The sequence below is a fragment of the Struthio camelus genome, chromosome 4 (genome assembly GCF_040807025.1).
Source record: "Struthio camelus isolate bStrCam1 chromosome 4, bStrCam1.hap1, whole genome shotgun sequence".
In the NCBI taxonomy this organism is placed as follows: domain Eukaryota; kingdom Metazoa; phylum Chordata; class Aves; order Struthioniformes; family Struthionidae; genus Struthio; species Struthio camelus.
The window spans coordinates 62,913,170-62,933,948 of record NC_090945.1 but is presented as its reverse complement, the minus strand read 5'-3'; the positions used below and the strand labels follow the sequence as shown (position 1 = coordinate 62,933,948).

Below are 20,779 nucleotides of genomic sequence, written 5' to 3'. Positions count from 1 at the left end.
CGCTGATGTCTCAACCCCACATATCAGCATCACTTCTAAATACACCATAGCAACTAACCTTCTAGCAAGGAAGCAGTCTCCCTTCTTTTCCCACTCCCAATCCTGCCTATCATGACTTTTTCCTCCCAAAACTATATGCTTCAGGAAACGGTAACAGAAAATGCTACAGATGTTTCTCAAAACAAATGAATATTTTGAATGACTCAAAGGCACAGTATTCCCAGAAAGGCTAAGCTTATTATAATTTAGCATCTGTACGTTCAGTTCTCTTGCAAGTAAAATAAATAAATAATTCCTATATATGCTGTAGTTTTCACGTCATAACAGAGAGTTAAAAATATCACAATACACCTCAATAAGTTCATTGCTCCAAACACTGGCATCCATTTTTAGGCTCCGGACCTTTGAATCTCTTGGTCCTAGAGATCTGTGCTGTCCTGGAAAACAAAAAATATTTTTACTTAATTAAAGCACTTAAACTGAGTCTGTCTTCTGCTGAGGTAACAAAACTACAACTTTAATGAAGACAGATTAATTCTGTTATTTTTAAAAAAAGAATAATCGTTCTTGTGTTTGATATTTGAATATACAAAAAAAGCACTAATTTCTATCCCCATCCCCAAATACAAATGGATTGTATTTGGAGCAGAAATAGCATCCTCCTCAGGTTATACAAATATCATGCAAATTTTACATGTTTGACAGTAAAGAATAAACAAAGTAGGCTTTCTGATGTAAGATATCCTTTGAAGGGTTTGTTTTGAAAGGAAAGGACCTAGAGAACTATTTCCCTGCGTTTACTGCTTAAGAATATGTTTAAAAAACAACAACAATGACATGACAGAAGTGGATTTGTAGTACTATCTGAAAAAAGATATCCCGGTGGACAGTAAAATATGGCCTGATGTAGTCGAATTAATACCCCAAATTTATACTTTACTGTGTCCACTGAAAATTGTTATTCTTCACTGGAATCCAGCCTTGGCAAAAGCCAGCCATTTCCCAAGAAATGCTAGCGTGACTTCACTTCCACTAATTGTGAAAGATTATACATCGGAGGGACACCAATCACCTTGCAGACCTGTCATTTATGCATGAAAGTGCTTTTAAAATAAGGATGAACTTAGTGGTATTAAAAAGTTACGTTCATTTTTTGTTTGTCAAAACTTTTGCAAGGATGGCACTGTAAAAATAAAAAAGCCGACTCAAGGACATGCGCAGGTATGCAAATATGACATTTTGGAGAACCCACATGGCCTATCATTAATTACTCTACCTGCACACTTCTTACAAATGACAACACAGAGATTGATGGATGCCCAGTCAGGATTGGGAGCTTTACAGTCAGCACAACTCCTGTTTGACTCATTGAACCAAATCTTCTCAGCTACTTCATAATCAGACAGAGTTTCTGCTATTGATTGCTGCAGTGCTTCAATCCAGTCTTGTTTCTCTCTTTCCGACTCTGCTGTAAAGCTGAAACAATTGACTTTTCTGCATTATTGATTTTTATTTTAAAGCCCAATTAAACAGTCTGTAGTCTCTCTTATTTATTGCATCTATATGTGAAATCAAAGTCAAAAAAATCCTCTTCTATACAGATTTAAATACTAAGATGCAATATTATTATTATAATAGAATTATTCTATATTGTTATTTAGTGAAAAAACCCTCAATCTGCATGTTCAGTTTTCAGCAAAATCACTACTAGCATGAGTTACTACATGAGGTAGTATTTGCAACTTTCACGTTATGGTCCTGAGTTACTTTCAATCTTTTTATATCAACATATAACAAACTTAAAATCTGAACTACAACAGCAGCACAGATTGACTTAAGGAAACATGGAGACTTACTAAGCAGTAAAACAGACTTGCTACATATAACAGTCAAAAAAATGCTTTTCATTTAAACTGATCTTTTTGAAAAACATGGTGATGGCTTACAGAAAGTCAAAGAACTTGCTATCTACCAAGTAGCCACAGACTCGAATCACTGATCAAGACTAATTTAGCTGCTATTCTGGTCCGCTGAGAATCAAAGGAAATTGTTTGCTTTTCAGTCTCCTATCTCAAGGTTAACATTTAGAAATCCAAGGAGAACAAAGTGATTTCTTCCCTTCCTGTACTACTGAGATTTCATTTAAGAACCCTTGCTGCACTTAATAAAAGGCTTTCATATCTTTATTAGCATACACTTTTATTTTGTTTTCTTAAAAATCATAAAAGGTCACAGCTTCAGTCAGAGCAAGCAGAACTTTCTACTACAGCATTTTTTTCAGTACTGTAGTTTATTATTTCTCTAAGATAAAGTTTTTACAGTAATTTATTTTCTTCTGACCTTGCACAGTATCACCAAAAACTCCTACATAAAAATATGAATCTGTGGGCATACGATGTCTAGTGAGGGACATAACTGATGAAGTGCACAGCTAAATGAAGGAAAGAAAATCCCTCTGTTTTAAAAAAAATGCTTAGTATACTTACTAAAAGCATTACTCTTTCACTCAAACCAGGTTAAACCACCATTTTCCTATTTTTAAATGTAAATATTACAGTTCTCACCTAAAGCTTTTATAGGGAGTAATTATTTCAAAAGATTGCTTTGCAGTCCGATCCACTTGTTTCACATTTGCCACATTCATAGGGATTAAAGTGATACCAAATCCTGTCTTAAAATCCTAAGGAGAAGAAGTAAAATTTAGAGCTTTTAGTCATTCAAGAATCAGAAAATACACAAAACAATTAAACCAGCATGGTCCAAAAAAGCAGGGTCAGTAGTACACTTTTTGGCAACAACATGCAAGCTCTTCCTAATTCATTACGGGATAACTAAAGCTATTCTAAATTACATCCAAATACTATCCTTCTAATTTTGAAACTTGCTAGAATGATCTTGCTTGATTGTGAATGGGAGAAGCAACACACACTATAGCTATTAATAAAGGGAAAAAGGTAAAATAACAGATTGCATTAAAACGTGGATCTAAAAGCACAGAAGTACCTAGCTTAAATCATGCTTTAGGGGCTAAATCGTGTTTATATATCTAAATCCTTCACATTGACAGCATCTTCGCCTGCTTTTAAACAGAATGTTTTAACACCATTTATAAAAATTCTAGTTCTTAAACTTTTGACTGTTCATACTGCTATTGGATCACACAAACTAAATATGTCAAACATGTTTTAGAGGAAAGTCCTATAGCTAAAATAGCCAAAGAGTTATTTGTGGGCCAGTTATTAGAGACATTAAGCACTTTTGCCTGAAAAGCTTGAGAACTGAGATAAATGATTATTTTTTCCATTAATAAAAGGTACTTAAAATAAAAAACCAATCTTGCATTACAACAGCCTGCAAAAAGAATTTAGTGAGCTCTTATGAGCCTCTCTTAAATACAGGCATTTTGGAATCACTCAGTCATATATGTTTATTTCTGACATATTCTGAATACAATCATTATTTCCTTCTTAAACTAATTTAGATATTCATCTAACAGTGATCACCTTCACACGTTTATTTCACGTTTCTCGGAATATTAGTCAACTTCTTGGAAACACTAACTGCATCAGAAAGAAAAAATCCTCACCCAAGCAAAAAAGCCAAATCCACACATCTGGCCATTTGCAAGATGTTCACTAAGTCACTTCCCAAAAGATAGGAGGGTGACAGCAGATATGAGCAGGTACAAATACGGCCAGTGTACAGGAAAGTTTCAGTAGAGTTACTTGCATTTACAGGGTGGGTTGTTTTTCTACTAAATACATATTTAAATCTGCATCACTGACAAGTTTCTCTTCATAAGATTTTCAAATTTTGTAACAACATTAAAGCTCACGTGCAGAAAAAAATTCACAAAACTCTTTTCATTCACATACTTCAGGTATTAGCAAATAAAAATATCATTTTACCCAGGATTGGTAAGACAAAAACTAACAGAAAATATAAACGTGAGCTTATGCAGAAATAAATGGAGGTACTAATTGTATCCCATTAGGGAACAAAGGTCTTCAAAGAGAAATAAAGACTCCTTACCCTTAAAGGTATTATAGTCTCCATTTTTAGAACAAATTTAAAAGGTGAAAATACTTATGTCATAATTTCCACTAATTAAATATAACATAGGAAAAGTCACCTAATATTTTCTTGCCAGACTCAAAGGATTAAAAAAAAAAAAAAAGCTTACCTTCTGTTGCCTTTTTATAAATTTTTTTTTTAGTTATATTTTAAGTACATCAACAACAGGATTAAATTCATCAAATACTTCTTTGGTAATTCAAAGTGTGAACTTTAGTGTGGATTTAATAAATATTAAAATCTTTCCAACAATCTTTCTAGCTTAGCCATTCTTCGTATAATTATTTTTTCTTAAATGATTCTAGTTCTCCTCTACTCTTATTCCCTGTAACATACACATTTTTATTCTTCTCCCTCAACTTCAGCCCCTCTCCCCACTCATTTTTCTTTAAATCAATGGTTTTGATACTGATACATCTGCTTTAGAAAAGACCAGAGATCTCTGTGAAGCCTACACAGTCCCTAATTCATCCTCAAAGATCAGTTCTATGGGAAAGGAGTGGGCAGCATAATCTCTTTTTGAGCATGAACTTGACAGCATGCTCTGTAGCAGTGAAACATTCTTGAAGTCAGACATCGCCACTGACATAAAGAGAAGCATGAAATATAGGGTAAAAAAAGATTGAAGATAGAAAAATACTACTAAATTCTGCCTTCTATTAGCAGCAGCGACTTAAATCAAATGAGCAAGACAAAAACGAAAACATAACCTTTTACTTTCTACACTTAAGTAGTTTGCACTTTTAGGACCTAAACTGGATGTATGCGTCAATTATTTGTCTGTAAGTGGCTCTACGAAGGCCAGGTTTTAAAAGGGCAGTAACAAGACTATACTTGTGCCTGGATAACTATGCACCATATTCTTTGTTATTGTGACAGCTGAATGACTGCCCGAAAACACGATTAATAGGAATTTACTATACTCTCAGGTCCAGACTGGAGGTTACTGAGGGTAAAAGAAGAGTAATGAAGAAAAGAAGAGTGAACACAAGAACCATCACGTTGGGCCTGATCTACAGTTCACCTAGTGCACGCAGCAGCTTCCCTTTAAGTGCTTGCTAGTGGTGACTGTCATAAAAAGAACGTAAAATAAGAAAAGAGACATTCTCATCTTCCCAGATAAGCTTCCAGCAACCTAGGGACTTCCATCTCAAAGTCCCTGAACAAACAGCTGCTGCCAAGCCATCACGCTTAGTAGTCATTGACAGTCGCATCCTCAAGGAATTTAAAAAGGTTCATGCTTTCAGACCTCTACAGCCTCCTACATTCCTGAATTTCCCCAATACCAGTTGTGTAAAAAAGTACTTCCTTTTGCGCATGTATGTTTATTTTAGTCTGACAATGAAAAATTTCATGTCATGGCTTTAGCTCCTGTGTTACAAGAAACATCAACAAACCTTTATTTATCTACATATTCCATACCATTCCATCTTAAAAATCTCTGCCCTACATTCCCTTCAGTTTCCTTTTTCAAGCTTAACGGCCCTACATTTTCCCTACCCTAATACCAGTCGCTACTTTGAAGATAGACATTAAACTTTTTGTATTAAACTTACCAATGCAAAACTTAGGATTTATAAATGAAACAAATTGAATTCAAAGTCTTTACCAATAGCTGGAACACCAACCCTCAAAAATTTGTTCACATACTCAAAGTGTATGGCCAGTCTCACTGAAGAGAGAATAACTGTTTTCATGTTTTTAATTCAACAAGTGTATAAGAACTTATAGCACTGAATTTCAGTGTGAGGAATGTCACAAAGGTTAAGAAATTAGGAGTGAGGAATACAATTTTCAGAGGCAAAGAAGACGGTAAATTAACTGATTTTGTAGGTGTGTGAAAGTGCAGTTATTTCTGTAATAGTCCAAACAAACTCTTCATCGTAACTGCACAACACTTGGCATAAACTAGGCTTTGTGAGCGACAAGTGTACTGGAAGCTAATTTTCAAGGTTCAGAATTATATGCTTTCAAGAGCGCAGTCTGGTTCTCTCCTTCAGAAACAGAAATGGGAATTGGTACAGAGAGGAAAGAAATGTTCCACTTTGAAAGATAAATTCATTCATTTTGAGTGCACAAGAGGACAATAGGGCCATTCAAGCACTACACAAGATGTACTGACGGCAAGATCAAATGGTATCTTTTCGGAATAAGAATTGTTTTACTCCTACAGACTGAAAGCTCATTGTTGCAGATGGATTAAACTGTATGTTAGACTTTCTGACAATAGAAGAAAAGTTTAAGAAGATTCAAAAATACACAGAGAACACTGAGCTTTTTTATCTTAAATGTCTATATTGATATTATCTGGATGCATTTGAAGAGGTGAAAAATCAGCTGACAATAAATGATTTTATGAAAAAACAGTTCTTTATGTGTATAATAATAGACCAAAAGTATTCACTAAACAGTACAGTTAACTCTGAGCTAAAAATATTAATAAGGGAAAGTAGTTAACTATGAGATAAATATGGGCTTTCTGAAAGGCTGCAGTTTCCTCCTGAATCATTATAATGTGTGAATCCTACTGTCATTATCCTCCCTGTCTAAAACAGACATAACCTATAAAAACCTGCTATCTGTAGCTAAACTATGAAGTTGTAACTTTATTTTTTTACATTCCTTTAAAGTCTATCTATAAAGTGCACATCAGTCTACAAACTTGCCTTCTCCGTAACATAGTACCTTTTCCTAGATAAAGGCTATCCTGAAAATCTGGTTGGTACACAGGCTAATATTTCTTTGGTTCTTTTCTTCTATATGAGACTCAATGAGCTTCAGAATTAGCCTCATATCTCTGTAATATAATAGCATCATTTTATAGACATAGAATTATACACTGAGGTTAAGGGAATTTAACTACATCTATGAATAAAATCAGGTAGCTACATCTACATGTAAGCATTAAACAAGAAGTCTGATTTTCCGAGTTGCTCAACACTTGCAACTTTTGGCATGTTAGTTGAAAAAGACAAGCCTAAGCATCCTTCTCTGTGAAATCTGTAATGACAGCCTGAATCTTTCAGCTCTCAGTTAACAAACGGGTCTTATCTACAGAACTATTCTTCTTCTCCTTGGAAAGTATAATACTTATCTGTTTTTTCTTCCAGTTTTACATTACCAACATTTTGGCCGGCATTTCTGTTAGCTAAATTGGCCAAATCAAAATTCATCTGAACAAAGGAGTTCAGAACTGTTGCTTGCATTCCTTAGCTTTTGCTGTTTCAGCAGTTATAATCATTTCTTCAGATAATCTGTCTTTCATGACTCTAACATTATTTTCATAGATATAATATGGAAAAAGGCTTGCTTCAAATAAACAACACAAAAAGCAAGTACAAGTTTACCCTTCCCCTTTACGTAAAAATTACTGGAAATAACCCCCAAGTTTTATTTTAAAGGTTAATTAACTCTATTATATTTTCACATTAGAAATATCAGTCCGCATTTTCATCTCAGGTATTTGCTAGAGGATTAAGGGGATAACAACAATAGTGCACAAGAAGGAAAACTGCTGCCATGTTTTCAGGAGAATACATATACACGTATTTATACACGCACACTTCACACCTGTCTGTCTTCCCACACGCCTACTGATTTTTGAAAAGGCCCGTTCATATCTGAGGTTTCATTCTTGTCCTAATGTCCATACACAGAAAGTTCTTGACCTTTAATCACAATGTTTATGATCAAAGTTCCAAAATACAATCTTACATATTTCCTCGGATTCATCTTTGCTATTCACAATAGCTAATTAGTTTTACTTTTGAGAAGCTATCACCAGGTTTGTGAAAATCAAATTAAGACTTACTTCTGAAAAAACCTAGGAAGTCCCATAATAATTTTACATGATTTAGACTTTTTTCATACTAATACTATGCCATTTGATTCCCTCCAAGCAGCCAAATTATTTCAAAGAGATTAAAGGCCAGTAATTAAAACAGTTCAAGTAAGGCAATCATAGCTTCTCCCCTCTCTCCCTTGATTAGAGGTGTAGAGTTCAGCCTTTCTAGCTAGCAAGGAAGGCTAATATTTGTAACAGAAATAAGGGGATATTTGTTTCCTATTAATGAAAAATTAAGACTACTTACATATCAGAGTTCAAGAAAGAATGACTAACAGTGCAGAAATTGCTTTGATTACATTAATTCTTCTTCACAAGTTTATACTGATTTCCTCTCCTTTTAAATTATACTTTGCCTTTGCCTCCCCAGTTATCTTTCATCAGGCTTTTCCAATCTTTAAGGACTTATGTCCCTTATTCCAGCCTAAACTCTTTTAACATAGATTTTAGGTGACAGCTACATATCATGGATTGGAATCAAAAGCACCAAGAGTAAGAACATATATACTCTCTCTTAGTCTTACTAATGAGGTTTCAAAATGTCAGTGAAGCATATAGTATATAATTACACACAAAAAAAATATTCAAGCCCTTATGAGCAAGGAGATGCTACAACTGAAGCTGCCTGTGCATGTTAATTCCGTAGCTTTGTGCTCATTTATTATGATACCTGGGGGTACTCACATAAACAGTTTTAGGTTCTTTACTTAGTTAAGCAAAATTCCCAAATTCTAAGCCCAATAACAGAATTAAAGTTTGAGTATGATTCAGGCTATGATTATAAAACATTTTAGTGGTGAGGATCTGACATCTATACTTTTGTGGGGAGGGAAAAATGAAAGGATGGGGAAAAACGAAAGGATGGGGAAAAAGAGAAGGCAAGAAAGAAAGGGCAAAAGAGAGTGTAAGGAAAAAAGGAAAAGAGGACATCCAACTAGCTCTAATACGTGCCATGCACTGCAGGGCTGTTAGCAGTGGAGTGGTTTGGAGCAGAGTGCATTAGCTATGCTACTGGGACAAACCCCTCCGGCATAACTACATCAGAAAGGAATCCAGTGCCTGTGCTTTGAGATGGCTCTGTGATGCAAGTCAAGACACAGGAAGTGGGGACAACTGAGAAATTTGCTTCAAAAATGCATTCCTGTCGAACACACTCCTAAGTTACATCCTTAGATCAGTTATCATTTATGTTATAAATCGTTTTATTCACTTACTACAGAAGTAATTCAGGTCCTTAACTTTGTAAGGTGTCTGAATTTTACAGTGTGAAAACAGTTTTAAATCACCTGACTATGTTCCATCAGGCCTATGCCTTGCTTGCTGTACAGATCGATCTAGGATATATGAAGACGAAAGCCCCCTTACTCTACAGACTGCAAAATACAAAAAAGGGAGGATCACACAATTAACATGACTGAATACTATCCTGGAGAGTTGGCTCTTACCTTTCCCTTTGCCAGTTTCTACACAGCGTAAGTCAAAAAGCCGTAGCACGTAGTCATTTTTCATTTTCTAGTATCTGACTTAAAGCTCTAGGGTTTCATTTGCAAAAGGGCCGAGAACTACGAAAGCAGTACTTCAGATGGGTATGGTCTGACATAAAACGCTCCCCTCGCACACCTCCCCCCCCCCCCATAAAAGGGAGAGAAAATAGATAATGTAAAATATAAGGATATTTGAATCATACGCCCTGTTTCTCAGAACCACGTGCTCATAAGGAGGCGGCAATCACATTCCCTTATCTAATAGGAACTGATGAAAAATAAGTTAATCATTGCTCCTCAAGTAGCCAAATACAACAATTACTGATCGTTTGCTCACAGAACAGTCCTCTATTGGTGAAAGAGTCTTTGTTTAAGGAGGTTTTCAAAAACGCGCAGTAAAAAACCCCATAGGTTACTTTGTGAAAAGAAATTAGATCTTGTTTGAATTCTCACAGGTTTTTAGCTCAGTTTCCCAAGAAAGTGAGGTTTACATAATCACAGGTACATTTGTCTCTTTACTTAACCCCAAATATGTTCTTAATCTAGATGGATTTTTGACTTTAACCAAATTCAACGTAATAGCAGCTACTGAAGAACTCAGGTCTTAACAAGATGTAAGGAACATAAGCCAGAACAGAGGACATCAACTCTAAATTTCCCCTCTTCCCTCCTCCCCCCTGCCAGAAGGAAAGGCTTTATTGTACATTGAGGTCAATTACGACAGATCATACAGTCTGGGAAGAGATGTCCAAAGACCACAGCTACTAATAAATACTAATAATTAAATAGATAAATAAAAGTTTTAATTTCTCAGTCCTCAAAAATCAGGAAAGAAGGTGATGCCAATGAAAAGGACAGCAAAAATCATAATGCCAAACATTGACAAGTTTCTCACTTCTATAGAAGCAAACTGAAAAAGAAGCAAAAAAAACCCATCCCACAAACACACTTGCCATTGATGTGGTTCAGTGGTTCATCAATAAGCTGGACTCGTTTAAAAAAAAAAAAAAAAAAAAGGAAAATCACACTGATCTACTTTTTAAATATAGCATTTACTGGAAGATAACTCCCCAAACCAGATATTGGGTGCAATCATTGCTTTGTGTGTTGCCAAACTCCCTGTATTATGAGCATGTTCCAAAAGCAGACTTAGGGAAAGGTCTTCACGTTATGACACAAAGATTACAAATAACTTGTATGTGTGCTATTTAGTGATGGTCCAATAATCTTTTTTGTTATTTCTGAAGCTGTGCGAGCTGTTGCAATAATGTAAGTAATTGAATTCTAAGTAAAGCTGCACATTTTAACTCAAAGCAATTGAAAGCTATTACTAGAAGGCAGAGTTCATGACCTAAAGGTACCACAGTCATTTGCATTACTGCTTTAGAAAAATACTGAAAGGACTGAATTCAACCGTATTACAATTCATAGTTCAGCTGAGGTGCAGAAAGCGTGATTCAGACCATAATCGATTCTGCACATACATGCTTTCGTTACCTTGTCACTCAAGGCACTAGGAAAGTAACACAGTCTCATATCTGAGCCACACAGACAGAACCAAGAATCAAAAGCAAGCTGATAATATTGCATATGAAAATCATCTAGCTGTCTTCCCCAGCACTCTGACATATATGAAGAGAGACCCAATTGCTCCTTTTCGCCCCTCCATGCAAAACTGGTGCAGACAAAATTCCCCCTTGAACAATTACAGGAACTCCTTCCCGGCAGGGCTCCTCGCAACCATGTGGCTCGTTCACAGTTCAGCACCTTATTAGTTAAAGAGGCTGGAGCAACCGTAGCATGCCTGTGCCGTGATTTTTACGTTTGGCTGCCCCTAGAAAAGTCATGAGCTGACATAAATGTGTGCAGCTAAATAAACACATAAACAAAATTAAAAGCCTGTCATGAGCAAGCACAGCCTATATTCACAGCTTTCACCTTTAGACTCAGTCCAATGGTCATTTATAATAGCAACATTTCATTGCTCATAGTAACAGAGACAATCATGTTCCTTATGATGCACAATTCATAACACATGGAAATTTGTTCCATTTCAGAGTTTATTTCTTGCTACTCGCTTGATTCATTTTCGCCCCAAAGGGATGTTACTTCAACGTAAGTAAAGCCTAGTGTTATTACCTAGAAATTCCTCAGTTGTCCTTGCTTTAAATTGTTTGATCCCTCCATCTGTTTGTGTTTTTTTTTTTTTTTTAGCCCAAACAGGCATCCCATAGCCACCATCTCAAACTTGCATATATTTTTAAATGTTTCCACTGTAATCAGCACCCAGAGCACCTCTTGTTGCTGCAAAGACATTTACAAACATAGCTATTACTATTAAAATTTTAAGTAGCCGTCTGGACCCTTGTTTAAAAGTGGTTCACAACTGGAAGCTGTCTCGGCAAATTTATGAAGCCTGTTCCCTGGAGACAAGTGGGATCTGTATATTTTAAAAGCATCATGTACTGTTATGGCTTTCTGAATTCGCATTCAGAAAGTCTACATACTCACCAAAGATCTTATTATGTATTTATAGTCTAGATAAACTGCTAACAAAGTGTTTAAACTCCTACAGAAAGGACATCTATCTATCACCTAAATGTTCGCAATCGCAATCATGCAAAACTGATGACCCTCTTTATAGACTTCTTCGTAAAGCTGTCACCGGACAGAAGAGAAAACTGGTGAGATAACTTCTTTTCCCCACTCCCCCCAGCAAAAGAAGAAAACCTCCAATCAATAGAGTTGCTGCTTTCCCCCAAATTTACCTATGGAGATGAACAAATATAGCATTGACAAGTAAAAAATATCAGCAACGCTTTTACTTTTTGACTGCAATCAGAAAACTTTTATGACCCTTGGCCCTCTCAGTAAGATAAAAATAACTGCTTTTACGTATACAAACTCCTACTTTACTAAAAAGGAAATTTATTTCTCTGATGTCATAGCTTACAGGTAAAAATAATGCTTAATTTTCCCTTCAAAAAACAGATAATTATTAGCAGAAGTAGTAACATTTCCTCACGAAGAAAGTTTTCCAAAGCTTTTCTGCTTGTATCTCATGAATCTAATCTTGAAGTAATCGGCAAAATTCGAAATATTTACAGAGGATTATTAATAAAAAAGACGTTTCAATGTTTTTTAAAGCCATTCAAATAGGATTAACCATAAAGAGCATTTTCACATCATAAATAATAATAATAACAACAACTACCACCACTAGTTTCTATGGCTTTCCACATTCCCTAAACTCCAAACATACCCCACTTCATCATCATGTAACTGGATCACTACTGGATTTCCATGCTGATCTTAATAAAAATTGCAGTCCAGATTTCTGATCCTGATAGATTGAATGGCATTTTGAGATGATACAAATTACAGGAATATACAAAAAAAACTTTAAAAAGAGTACATTAATGAAAAATGGAGATCTCTGGATTGAGCTAATGGTATGTATTCCAGCTAGGGAAATTTTACCTACCTGCTGCTCACAGAACTCAAAAATTGCACGTTAACAAGTATCGTCATGATCTTGAGATTAAGGTAAAAAATAACGTAAAGAAAATAGAGACCTGCACCAAAGCTTTTCATTGGGTAGTATACATTTTTATTTCTTTTAGAAAATGTCTCCTTAGCAGAACGGAGACATTAAACTTTACCACATTTCAGATTTGCTTATACTTTGAAGTTCAGATATTTTTGAAACATCTGAATCAAAATACATATTTACCTAAATAAATTTTGTACTTGTAAATAAATATGTATTTAGTAGAATTGTATTTTGCATGTGCACATACAAGCACGCATGTGTACTTTGAAGAGTGTGCCTTGGACTGCATGGAGAGAGGCACATTCCTCTAGAAGCCAGTTTAAAGTAGAAGCGTCTTACTGTTCACCAGGAATCAGAAACCTAAGGAGAGCAAACAATGATTTGTGAATTCTTCCCTCTTCCATAGTATTTAACCTAAAGCAGTGAAGCACCTAGTTTTACCATACATTCTGCCATACTGAGTTCAAGCAAGGGCTGATGCTGTGACAACCGTCATGCCACACAGTGGCTCTTGCTGAACAGGAATCTCTCCTGACTTACTCAGCCATTTCAGCACTTTCTTTCTGGGGACGAGGTACTGCTACTTAATGCAATCAAAATTTTTTTTTTAAAAGAAAATACTTTCTTCTTATCTTCTAAATACTTTATTCTTTAGATTTACACATGCTAAATTGCCCTAAAGAGTCATATGACAGAAAGATGAAATTAACTGACCAATGAATGCACAGAAAGTATTTTGATTTTACACAATGCAAAACTAACACACACACACACACACATAAAGTTCCTGCTTGCTGTTTATTAATTCTTGTATTTGCCTATGCATGTGTAAAAAAAAGTTTCACAAATTAGTGCAATTTACAAGTAAGTTTGCTACCTAAATACTGAAAAAGCTAGAGGATTAAATGCTCATGGAGCTACTGAACTCTCAATAAATCAATCTTAAATAAGCAATTTTATCATGGGCTCATAAAAGCTATTGCCATTTGCTTTTATTGAAAATTTCTTTATTTAAAAAAAATCTTTATTTTACAGTGATTATTAAAGTTGAGACGGATAACCATCACAGCTACACCTTTCATCCAAAGGGATTCACAGCTCCATAAACAGTGGCCCTTAGAGTTACAGGGAAGATATTCAAACATTTTTATAATAGTCCAAAACAGAATGAAGGCCCTAAACATCTAAACTGAATTTACATTCAGGTTTGGGTCCTAGAATTAATATAGATTTAATGACCTAAACATCTGTGTCTTAATTAGCATAATAGTCTAAATCTTTATGACTATCAGTCTTATAGACCTAAAAAATTATGAGCTAGAAAGCATCTTACGTCCAATCGGGCAAATTCAAGCTTGCAATGAAATTATTTTCTGCTAGTGAAAGGTAAAGGTTAATATCCAAGAGAAAAATAGAAACTGTTTGTACACGTGAACATAGAACAACTTCAGCCTTAAGACAAGATATGCTATTTCTTACAACTACTCTCATACTATTACAAATTAAAAATGAAAAAAGAAAACAAAAAGAAAAAAAAAATCAGAAAACATACTCCCTTCTAGAAAGCTCCAAACTCTGTATTGCAGAGATCTAACTAGTAGAAAGAACACTTAAAAACTACATGACCTTTAACAGACTAGTTCCATTTACTATTTCTACAGTTGCTTCCTCTTAATTTTAGAGCTTCCCATTGTCATACAGTGAATGAGCCAGGAAGGTCCTCTGGCACCCTGAAAAAAGCTACAGTCATGCGGCTCCCTTGTAGCATGATGTTTCCACCACTCTCCAACTTTCCTTTCACTTCTGCAGTCTCTCACTCCCATCTTCTTTCACACGGAAGAAATAAATCATGCTCATCTGAATTTTAAAAGACCCTCGAAAAACAAAACTTGCCAAGAGCAATGTTAACTCTGGTTCAGCGCACACTGCATGGGGGTTTTTGATTGCTACTTACACTATTATTCTAAAAGCATTAATATACTGAAGTAATGTGCGGAATGGAAGCTTAAATTTCATATTTTGCAAGTTTACAAATTTACTTCCTCAAAGTTTTGTTAGAATAGTCCTTTTATCACTTTATGAATGCATAGTTATTTGAAACATATTACTGTACTTGATAAATTGAGATGCCTTAAAAAATCATAGAAATTAGCAAAGAAACAGCATCTACAGTGCCAATTTGTTGATGGAAAGGCAAAAGACGTGAAGTCTTCAGCACTAATTTAGAGGCTGATCTAACAGAGACATTGTGACCTAGATAGAGACCCGCAAACTGAAACTACTTAATATTATAGTGAAGCACAGTTATGAAAAAGCTGTTCTGGTTCATATCTGAAGCTATGCAGGTTTACTTCATCACACAAAAGTTGCATCAAAATTGCAAAGGCTTCATAAGATCACTGTAAAGCCTTAGAAATGGTGAAACAGAACTGGAATTAAAATTATAAAACTGCTCCATTTCAAGAAATTCTGAAACCCAGCAGCAGCATTTTGTACCAACTGTGCCTACAGGTGGGGAGGCTGGCAATGAGCTACAGGGTTTTTTTAAGAATAGAAAAACTTTTAAAAAATCCTTTTGTATTAGCAAGATTGGGCACTTGAGACCTGCAACAACCCAGCATTTTCCATCTGCATTCTCCCAGTACAACCATGCCTTTAAGAAAGTAGGCCGAACAAAAATTCAGGTGTGAAACAAAATACTTGGCAAAAAAGAAACGCTAGCAATACTGACATTAACAACAAAGCTCCAACTGATGTTAATAAAGCTGGAGAGTCGCCTCAGGTATCTGCGTTTGGATCCTACGAGCAACAGCCTTCCTTAAACTGCCCTGCATATACTGAAAACATGTCTTCAACTTTTTCCATTTACAAGGACAAGCAGCTAGAACAAAATCTACACAGGCCTCTTAAGATTAATTTTAAAATAAATCTACATGCAGTGTAGGAGAATGAAATTTAGGTCTGCCAATGAAAGACCTGCACAACTAGAAGACCTGAACAGCCAGCACCGCAGAATCATGCAGAACTGTGATGAGATAACCTCCTCTGGTTTTGTACCCACAGTGCCCTCTATTAACCTTCACTTCTTCTTCTCCTTGCAAAATTCCAGACCTGCTCCACCTGCATATATTAGCAGGGATGTTTCGGATATTCCATAGCTCAGCTATGACAGAAGGATGAAGAACATTGATCAGAATAGCAAAATGAAAACTTATAAGACAGAGCCTTATGTAACCCCTCATAAGCATTTGTGAGTGAGAACACCAATAAAGTCATACAAGTTTCACATAAATTAAGCTGCTAATTGCATACATCAACTGTAAGCTAGTGTGTTACTACCTAAGATCATCCTCAAATCAGACTTCTAAGTTTTGCCTATTGCACGTTGTCATTTCACACTAATAGTGAGAAAAGACTAAACAGGTAAAATATCATCCTTTTTTCAGTTGTAAGAGGAAAGCGAGATTTGCCAGTTCAAAACGCACAGGAAGGATTACAGAGCACGCAGGAAACACGGAGAAAAACAACTAACATATTTATTCAGCGGGAAACAAGCCCCTTCTACACAAGTCTCATAAAAAGGGCGGGCATCTCTGCTCTCGGTGTGGTTTTTACACAGTAAGACCGAAGCCGCTGGAAGCCCCCTCGCTTTCTTTGTGAGGAAAGTGCAAGGTGAAACGAACCAACCTGGAAGTGAGGCTCCATCTCCCACCCAGGCACCGCTGACGACCTGTCAGCGCTGTCGCCTCTCTTCTCTTATGGCTACTCAGGTCTAATGAATTTTGCCTTGATCAGTGTTTCTCAACTTTCGCTCTGACCCCCCCATCTCTTGGCTCTGCTCTTTTCTTGCAGCCCAGTAAATTGGCAGCTGCTCAGTTCCTTCAGGGGAGAGAAGGGAGAGTCAATTGTAATAACGGGCTGCAATTACTCCTGTGTTGCAGGAACTGAGCCGCTGTTGCTGACTGCTGTCATTTTATCTGCCTTTGAACTTCTCTGTGACCCCGTGGCAAGGAATTACGGCCCTCAGCTGGAAAAAATATCACACCTCGCTCATATCATCACACAGTATCCCGCAAACGGTCTCAAGCGCCAGGCTAGCTGCCTGCGGAACAGGAACGGTATACGCAACTTATTAATTATACTAACGCAGCCGTACTGCTTCAAGGCCTTCTTCAAACCTCACTCAGGTATCTCTAGCGCAATGCTGCGCTGTGGGCATAGACCACGGACTAGCAAACATGGGGACGAACGCGCGTAGCGGACGCAGCCTCTTCTCTGCCCAGACAGAGGGGCACAGAAACGGCAACGACGTGAAAATATTTGGCAGCAGAAGACAAAGCGCTCTGAAAACAGACAGACAGCCAGTTTGCCGTAATCAATGTGGAGTCATAGCCATGGGACAGCAGTATGTCCTTGAAGGATGCTATCTCACTGTAACAGAAAGAAATGGGCAGGAGCTGAAATATTCTGTTAAACAGTAGATGATGCTAAAATCCCTAAAAGGACTGGCAATGTCAATAATTAAAGTGCTTATCTTCATGAGTAAAATGAATTTGTCAACCATTGCGTAAACTTTTTTAAAAAAAGCAACTTTTGTTAGAAGTACCACACAGGTATAAAATAAAAGTAGCTCTAAAATCCACAAGAGAAAATAATTACAAATAGACATTGTTTAAAACATTCAAAACATACTTATGTCATTAGACTTCACTCAGAAAACAAACAAGACTCTCCCGTCTCTTATTTCCTGGATCGTTTCTGTACATCTTCTCCATTACTCAGCTGAATATAATTTCCTTTCTCAATCACTGTCCAGTCCTGTTCCTGTGTTCCTCCAGCTGCCTGTTTGTATAACTGTTTAACAATCTTCAACCTTCAGTAAATCTAACAAATCTTGATTGTTATAAATTCACTGCATGTAATGAAAAAAAAACCTATTTTTCAAACGCTTCTTTTAAGGTCTTAGACATCAATCAATAACTTTGGTGCATCTCTGGGTAGTCTCACCCGTATGCTAAGACAGAAATAACTTATGGGTGAAGTCTTCTAGAAATGTCTATACAATATCGATTTTTAAATGAGTGAATTTTAAAACGTGCCATCTCTAACAGGATCCTATATTGCAAGCAAATTTTTTGAGAGAGGAAATTTAATTTAATAACAATAGCACTGAAGTGTTTCATGAAGGAATAATTCAGTTTGAGTTGATAAAGTTCAAATTTGTTAGCCTAGAAAATTATCAACCGGGGTCAGAAATCATTGCTGAGAAAGCACACCAGGATATTCCCCATATTGTTAGGACGGTGTAAATTTTAAATTCCCTTCCTCTTGCTGTAAGGATGATGCATTTATTTAGAATAACGTTTGTAGGTATAAGACAGGGGAGGAAACTTGTTACTAAAGAAAATAACACTCTTTATTATTTGGAATGGTAAGACGTTTCAGACAATAACACAAAGAAGTTTGGACAAACAAGCAACAATTAACATCCAAAAGATGAGACCATCACTTAAGCTACAAAGAGATTAAAGTTCTCGGTATTTTAAAGACCATCTTTAAAAGGTTTATTTTAAACTATCCATCTATTATAGCTGATGAAAACTTAAATGGCCTAATCTCTAGAGACCAATAACAATGGCATCATTTGTTTTCATTCAATTATTTTACCAATTCAATAGTAACTCCAACCTGCCTCCCCCTCTATTGTCAGTGATGACACTGCTCACATTTTCAGTACACAGTGTGCAGAAGATGACAATTCTGGGTCAACTGTCCACTGCTTGATTAATAGTTTGTAACAAAAGAAGGTGGGGGGGGGGGGTGAAACGGGTATGAAGAAAAAAGGGGGAGGGGAGAAATTCTGAGACATCTAGAACAAATTCTAATGGTCCTTACTCTAACAGAAATTGGAGTAAAAGCAGCATCCAATCTTGAAAATTATAAAGAGGCAAACAAAAATTCATTAATGTCAAAACTGTTCTTCATGAATATTGAGCTTTGCCTGCTTACTCAGCCACTGCAAACTAAATACGTTATGATCAATCACCTGCTTTTAACTGCTTGACATTATGGTCTCAGTTACAAGGCACATTAATGAACTATAGGCATACTCCTAAGTTTCTCATTAGTGTACAATATTACATTTTATTTGGTATTGCAACCAAGGAAAACATTTTAATCATCACAGTGGGACTGCCAGTGCTCATCTGATCATATTCCTAAAGCAAATCCTAAGATCCTCAAGCATATTGCTATCCACTTCAAACAGGACATTTAAAAAAAAAAATAATGTTTCTCCTCTCTGAAAGCTTAAAGTTTATCTTTCACAAAAGGCTATCCATGCAGCTTAGGTCTTTATCTTATAAGTAATAAGTTGTAGAATGTTGTGTACTATCCTTCAAAAATACTGTACTCTTCACTGTTAAATGAAGGCCTTATAACCTTATATAAAACAAATGAAAATTTCAGATACATGAAATAATTTGAAATAAAGGATGCAGGCTGAAGAGAAAAACAAAACAAACATCAATTTTGCCACCGATATGATTAAAAGTTACTTCTATCCCAAGATACGGCCCATGCATAAATGTAACAGATGTATAGGAAAAATGTGTTTTATAGTGCCTTTAATGTGAAAAAAGAAAAGTAATCTAAAGCTACTGATAAGTGCTTAAGCATGTCTCCTATGAATGCTGACTGATAAATTAAACAGAAATCAACTAGGTACAAACAGCACTCTAGTTGCATGCAATTTTATGGTGTCTTGAGCTATTGAAAAACACAGCTCCCCTAAATATTTTTTTTAAAGTGTCTTTTTATTAATTTTATTGCTGCACCTGTTGCACAGTACAAAAAATGAAAGCACTCTTCAAGTACATCTATTTATGGATTATACAATCCTTAAGAGTCACTGGATGCAGAAATAATTTGTTCATGTGTTTAATAAAAAGGAATACAGACATGTTCTACCATTATAAATGAAAGCGCACGTAGTGGTGCTTTGCTCCCTGTATTTAGGGCTTTCATTCAATAGATTATTTTAACATGCTTTTTGAAGCCAAACTAGTAGCTCTTAAATGCAAGTAACACCATGTACGATGACAGATAATGCTCTTGGATAGCTCCAGTTCTGTTACATGAAAATACATTTCCCCAAGAATGCATTAGCAGCAACATAACCTTATTTTACGTCAAGTTGTTCTAAACCTTCTTAAATTGCTTACACATGCGTAGTGACACTCGGCAAAATTCTTATTCTTCACAGTATCCAAACAAATCCTACTTTTCTTCACTGCGAATTTTTACATGATCAAGGTAGCTGGCTGCATAGGTATTAGCCCAGCAGAAAGCTTTACTGAACATTACTGAGAAGTTGATGTCTTTGTCATTTCCCTTCCTCCTTCGCTACCCTCCACACCAAATCGAACTATTCAGGAAGCTCCTGATCACTGTGGAAAAGTTCTAGTGATAGAAATATCATGCTCTATGATTGTTTTAGGTATATTGACACCTCAATAAGTTCTTAATAGTATAAAAACAAACCAACAAGAAAAAAATCCACATAAAAACAAAGTTTAATTCAGCTGCGCACTGAAGAACATAACTTTTTAATAAACTTTAGCTTTTGTTTAACAGAATTCCTGTTTGTGCTCTTCTACATGTTCTTCAATATTATCCTCAACACACTAGAACAATACCTTACAAAGTTATTTTTGAACATAAAATGTAGATTTTTTCCCTATATGGATAGTCACTGTCACATTTTTCTTGTCTGGTTCTTACTGTAATAGCATATTATTCAACTTTGTGGTTTTTTTTTTTTTT

At 35.9% G+C, this 20,779-nt stretch overlaps 1 protein-coding gene across 4 annotated transcripts in view; it reads right to left on the bottom strand.

The window, feature by feature from the left end:
- Window positions 1–20,779, bottom strand: part of ARAP2 (ArfGAP with RhoGAP domain, ankyrin repeat and PH domain 2) — a 127,035-nt gene that overhangs the window by 67,067 nt on the left and 39,189 nt on the right. For all 4 annotated transcript variants that reach the window (XR_011141078.1, XM_068943219.1, XM_068943218.1 and 1 more), the window contains exons 10-12: window positions 2,565–2,680; window positions 1,277–1,476; window positions 352–437 (exon numbers count right to left, since the gene is read on the bottom strand). Coding sequence is in view for 3 of the 4 variants with exons in the window: in XM_068943219.1 (XP_068799320.1) it covers window positions 352–437; window positions 1,277–1,476; window positions 2,565–2,680 (402 nt within the window). In the remaining variant the exon portion in view is untranslated. The remainder of the gene's footprint in view (window positions 1–351; window positions 438–1,276; window positions 1,477–2,564; window positions 2,681–20,779) is intronic.